This window comes from Coenobita brevimanus, chromosome 79 (assembly GCF_032717465.1).
Source record: "Coenobita brevimanus isolate Jiangsu-jjx chromosome 79, ASM3271746v2, whole genome shotgun sequence".
Lineage (NCBI taxonomy): Eukaryota > Metazoa > Arthropoda > Malacostraca > Decapoda > Coenobitidae > Coenobita > Coenobita brevimanus.
In genome coordinates this window covers 3740572-3746571 of record NC_137032.1, presented here as the reverse complement: position 1 = coordinate 3746571, position 6000 = coordinate 3740572, and the positions used below count along the sequence as shown (strand labels likewise).

The following is a 6000-nucleotide window of genomic DNA, read 5'->3' as shown; positions in this document are numbered from 1 at the left end:
TGACGTGACCCCCTCCTACTTTTGTGCTATCTTGCCCCTAGTCTCGATCCTTCCTACACCAAACACAAGGTGGTCTGTACATTGCACCCCCTTCTGGAGGTATTCTGTGTTGCAGGGACAGCTCAGTTTGTTGGTGTATGGTGCACAAGCATTATGACTGCTTCATGAAACTACTAATTATGATATTAATGTAAAAAAAATGCTGACTACAAAACATGGACAGGGTCATGGGAAATTGAAACGATGCAGGGCAAACAACGATGATGCCGACTGACCCATCTCCACAACACAAGAACTCGCCAGCAAAGAGGCAAATGGATGCCATACACAGACCACCTTGTATACTGCAAAATTAGATATGATGACGACAACGACGACGATAATGATGATAATGACCCCCCCCCCCCGTCGAGGCACTACTAGATAGTGTCCCTGCGTGTGGGTGAATGAGGCACGGTAACGGTGGTGGGCGGGAGCGGGAGGGAGAAGGTCTCTTGGGTCACATGGCGGTGGTGATGGTGGTGGTGGTGGTGATGGTGTCTGGTTTCTTCAGACGCGGGATTAAGGCCGTCTTGGGGGCTGGAAGAGGATGAGGAGGTGGTGTTGTCGCCATCAGCTGGGGCAGGGGCACTAGAGGCAACGGAGAGCGTGTCCCTCCGACGAGAGAGTGGCGCTGCACCCAGGGAAAACGGTGACACGCAAAGGCTACTTCTGTGTTAAAGGAAGAAAATGATAGTTTAGAAGCTAGAAGGGATAAAAGAGGGGTCAGCTGGAAGTGAATCTGAAAGAGGCTAGAGGAAGAGTTAACAAAGGCAGCTTCTTTATGTCAAGAAGAAATGGGTTTATATTTCTTAGTGAGTGCCGAAAAATCTTTGACGCTGACAATCATTCTGTGTAAACCAAGCATGTTTATCCACTTAGTCACATGGGGAGAGACTTAGCTGTCAAAATGAACGGATTCCAGTAAAGGTATATTTATGCAAAAAAGGTCGACGTACCGAAATTATTCACTTTCTTTTAATGTACTGTACTTCTGACTTTCAAGAAATATAATCATTACAGCATTAAGAATACACATTTCCACTGAACGAATATTCACAAAGGCGTGATCTATAATTTTTAAAACAGATTATAAACAAAAAATGTTAACAGGTGCATTACAATGTTAAAAAATTAGCACAGATTATAGCACTGATAATATTAATGTTGTCAAACCCTACATGCCGTATGCTGTTTAGCTCAGGAAACTCTCTAATACCTCTTGTTTAACGATTTATTTTGCCTGTTTCAAGTTAATATTATGATACCCATCTCTGTTTATATGGATATGGCCAACATCATAGCATACAAGAGGATATTACTGTGCCACGTGCAGAACTACATTGGCAAAGAAGAGATGCAAGAGAACTTTCGAAGGTGACGAGAGTATGACCTGTGTGACTGATACCTGGTTGCTTAAAATCACAGGAGGAAAAACGCAAGAAAGACCTTAAAATATTTATTTGTCTGGCGTTTCAAACGAGTTTTTCCTGGAAAGAAGAAGCAACCAAAGACTAAGGCCCTGCAGAACTTGTCTCCTCCCAAAACAAGTGAACGAGAGAATGCCTAAATCAAGAACCATTCATTTCGAGATGTCTAGAAACACTGACTTCAAAAGACTGACAGTTATAGAAAGAAGAAAAAACAGACAGGAAAACAGTTTCAGAATCGACTGGTTGCGGATAGGAAAACTGAAAGGACTGGTTAACTTTCGCATTAGAGATCTGGCCAGGAAAATGGTGGAACTGTGTAGCTAGAGGGTTACTGTATACCCGTTGTAATGAGGAAAGATTGGAGGCATAGTTTAGAAGAGCAGTGGGCAGAGTAATGGCAATAAAGAATGTGATGTAACACTGCAGCAAAGAGCGAGAGGCTGATGGTAGTCAGTGAGATGCAGGGAGCTGACGAGAAGAAAAGTAGTTGATTTTATCCTGTTTCGATGAAGCATACAGTATGTAGTGAGTCCTCCAACACTTGAGATCCGTACTCAACACGTCAAATAAATTTCCTATATAATACCAGCAACTGCAGAGGGTTAAGCAATGAACATACTGTGGCTGGTTTTGAACATCTGAACCCTACGAAGGTAATTTTGCACAAGAAACAGTATGATATCACTAAGACAGACAGACCTTGAGAAAAGGAACCGTATGAATATTATGAGAGGAGAAGGGACTGAGTTGTGTGTTGTTTAGGGCAACATATAGTTATGTTACAGATTGTGGCAAGCAGAAAGTTGGAGGAATCGAGTTTCTGAGGTACTAAAAGCAACAAAATTCTTTTGTTCCAGTCAGAAATCAGAGATAAATCTGAAGTTGTCTGCGACAAAGCCTCATTTGTGATTGCTGTAGTACTGTATAATGGAGGCTGTGAGAAACAGGGAGAGAAGTGAAGAGTAGTCATCAGCGTACAAGAGTACAGGATAGACGTACAGCTCAGGTCACTGATGAAAAGGAGGAAGAAAGTTGGTAAAGGACATAGACGTGAAGAACACCACTATTGATAGCATTAGAAAAGTGGCTATCTTTAACAGCAACTGCATAATGACTGGAAAGGAGACCTGAAACACAGAAAATGAGACGTAAATTTAGGAGTACAGTTTGAAAACTTAAACTTTGTGACAGACTGTTAAAAAAAAAAGAGAGCGAGAAAGAAGAAGAAAAGGGAGAAAGAAAGAAAAGGAAAAGAAAAAGAAAAAAAAAAGAAATCTTTGATATGTCTTGCGCAGTACAAAAGTTTCCCTAAACCCTAAGCAGGGAGAAGGCCTGGAATCTGAAAGTATTGTAAGAAGACTGCCGGTGTAGCATTCAAGACAAAACCCATACTGGTGGTCAGAATGAAGGTTATGAGATGACAGGCACTTCAAAATCTCACCATTTGGTATAGATTTGAAGACTTCAGAAATGAATTTGTAACAAACTGTAGATTATTCAGGAGTTGGGACATAAAAGCAAGTCTCCAGCACGAAGTCAAGATGCAAGCTGAGAGGTACAAGAGTCTCCCTGGGTAAGGTGTCAGAACGAGATATACAAAACTTCAGGTGTTTCCAACGTTTTCCCTCACTTCAGGTTTAACTGTATCTTGCGTTGCCGGTAAAACTTGGTGCGTTATAAGTGCACGAACAGTATGAACAACTGTACTGGTGTAGATGCAGCCAGACCCACGCAGCCTAAAGGTGTCATACTGTAGGTGAAGTGCAGAAGGCAGAAGTGGATATCACACGTGCAATGCTTCACTTCAACATGCTGAACTGTGAAACAAAACTTCAGTACATTACCCGTGTTTTAGTTTTTAGTTTTATTGGGCTGTGAAGAAAGTACTGACGTGGTAAGACTACTTTTATTCTTCACTGTAAAAAAAAAATGAAAATATTATGTAAAATATATTTGAATTATTCGAATATTATCAATAACAACAATATTATTTCAGAGCTATTAAGTACCGAATAAATAAAACAATAAGTTCCGTTAATAGTATAAAAAGAGGACAGTTTCAGATGGCAAAAATAAATATTTAAGTTTTGGCCGTCGGAAACATCTTCACTTCTCTTAAATATTAGTCCTTCGGAAGTTAACGAGCGAAAGTGAAATGGGCTGTTGTTTACTTGAGAGAGTGAAATGAAGAATGATTCCCAAAAGGGGGTTGTCAAAAGTTACCGTAAGGAAACAAAATATTGCCGTTTTTTACCCGGGGGTGAGAAGCGAATAATGACTGATCCATGAGCAAGAGTTATCGAATTTTAAGTAAGAAAACAAAGTACGATACTTATCAGGGTAAGAGAGAAACTGGGAGCGATTCAAAAGGGCAGCTTTCGAAAGTTAATGTAAAAAAAAAAAGTGAAAATATAAAATAGGGGATGATTCCTGTTGCTGACTTGAGAGAGAGTAAAACAAGGGATGATTCCGTAAAATGATCTGTTTACCTAGGCGAGAGAGGGAAATAGGGACTGATTCTGGGCGAGGTTGGGTTGGTCATATCGGCGTCGAAGTCCAGCCGCCTCTCTAACCTGGTGAGTCGCTGCTTCATCTTTTGCTGTGCACTAGAATACTCCGCGACCAGACGAGCCAGGCGGGTGCTGAGGGTGTCCAGGGAGGTGTCTGAGAAGAGGCAAAGACAAAAAGTATTACCACCTGCGTTGATATGTGTGGCAGGGGCAAGATACTTATCAGTTATTTTGACTAACAGCTTCGTCTTCTGCTGAGTACTTAACTTCCAACCTTGCCAGATGGGAATGAAGAGTTTCTTAGAAGTCACTACTTACTACATTCTGTAACCTTAAAACCCCCCAAATGCAGCATATGATGTGATGGTATTTTGTCTTTAAAGAAAAACTCTTACAGTGATACAAGAGGCTGTGAAAGATGAAAAACTACCACTTACACTGACAGCCAAGGTCAAGACTACTAATTCACTGTCTTCATCACCATCATTACCATCACTTTATTTTCATCATCTTTCGTTTTCACCAAAAACAAAACGTGTCCAACAGGTTCTTCCATTTACAAGCTAAATGTGGTAAACTATGCATCACACAGCCTCACATGACTATCTTTTCTTACACCCCTCATTTGGAACCCGACAATATCCCGACAAAGCCGAAAAGGTACACGTCCTTTACCTTCACCATCTGACATTTTTCCCTCTCGAGACAGGAGTAAGGTAGGATTCAGAAACTAGGAAAAAGAGACTCTGAAAATGGAAGAAATATCAAAAGTATGGTCAGTAGAGCGACAGACATTTATTCACACATTATTCATCCCCGGCATTCCGGCTCCACCTCAGAAGCCTAGTCATGTGGACATATACTGTATATTTTTTAATGCGCTTTACACGCACCTGCACGACAGAATCCGTTCGCCAACTGTAATGTTAAAACAGGGACGCTACACCAATTACATATGGTGCCTCATCCATTCATATTTCATCCATCCTACTGGATCCTCTGTCTATTTCCCTGCTACATGCAAGTAGAAAAGTGTATAATCATTGGGCAACTCCTGTTCCTAAACACACTCATACACTTAACGTTTTCGGTGGGAGTCTATGACAGTAAATATGAGAAAAAAATATACTGGTAAGAATGAAAAACAGTGAGAAAGTTACAGCAAGGATAAAGAAAACAGAGAAATAAGAATACAACTCTGAGGAAAAAGGCGTGCATCGCCAGAGAGGATCTAGACTGGAAAACATGAAAACAACAACAACAATTCCAGTTGATGATGGGTGCCGTCCTCTGATGTTAAATTATTGTTGTTGTTGTTGTTTTCATGTTCTCCAGTCTAGATCCTCTCTTGCGATACCCGCCTTTTTCCTCACAGTTGTATTCGTATATCTCTCAGTTTTCTTTATCCTTGTTGTAATTTTGTCACCGCCAGCTAACTTGGACGTAAACCCAGCAAACTGTAGGGAACCGGTCACATCAGCTAGGTACCCCCCGAAAGTCCTTGTTGGGGGTAATGTCGAAGGACCGTCTGTGTCATGGCAGTGAGGGGCAAGAGGAAAGTGTGCCATGGTGTGGTAACAAATATGTAGTTCCAGATTCACCAATTCGCGTGATGGATTTAGGTGAACGTGTGCAATAATCCGGATAGAATCGAGAACACCAGCGTACAACAGGGAAAGAGAGAGAGAGAGAGAGAGAGAGAGAGAGAGCGGGGGGGGGGGGGGATTACACGCATCAGATAGTTCCACACTTACCCATGCACTTGACACGTGTAGTGGTCTCAAGTGGAAGTATACATTAATCCTGACAGAGCAGCGAAGAACACTGACATTCCCCAGAAGGGATTTACAAGCCTCACACTGTTTCCATTCCCAGACTCACCCATGCGCTTGACCTTCTCTGTGGCTGTCTCCTGCTGCTCCTGTGCCGCCTTTAGTCCCTCCTCATCCAGCAGGCCATCCTTCATCAACAACTGCCTGCCACGCTCCATGAGGGACTTCTTCGCCTCGGGGTACTGG

At 42.0% G+C, this 6000-nt stretch overlaps 1 protein-coding gene across 1 annotated transcript in view; it reads right to left on the bottom strand.

Annotated features, from left to right (window-relative positions):
* Positions 1 to 419: 419 nt before the first annotated feature.
* LOC145408971 (cyclic nucleotide-gated channel alpha-3-like) overlaps positions 420 to 6000 on the bottom strand; it is a 91304-nt gene continuing 85723 nt past the window's right edge. The window contains exons 12-14 of the mRNA XM_080279547.1: positions 5864 to 5996; positions 3962 to 4136; positions 420 to 711 (exon numbers count right to left, since the gene is read on the bottom strand). Of these exons, the coding sequence (XP_080135673.1) occupies positions 420 to 711; positions 3962 to 4136; positions 5864 to 5996 (600 nt within the window). The remainder of the gene's footprint in view (positions 712 to 3961; positions 4137 to 5863; positions 5997 to 6000) is intronic.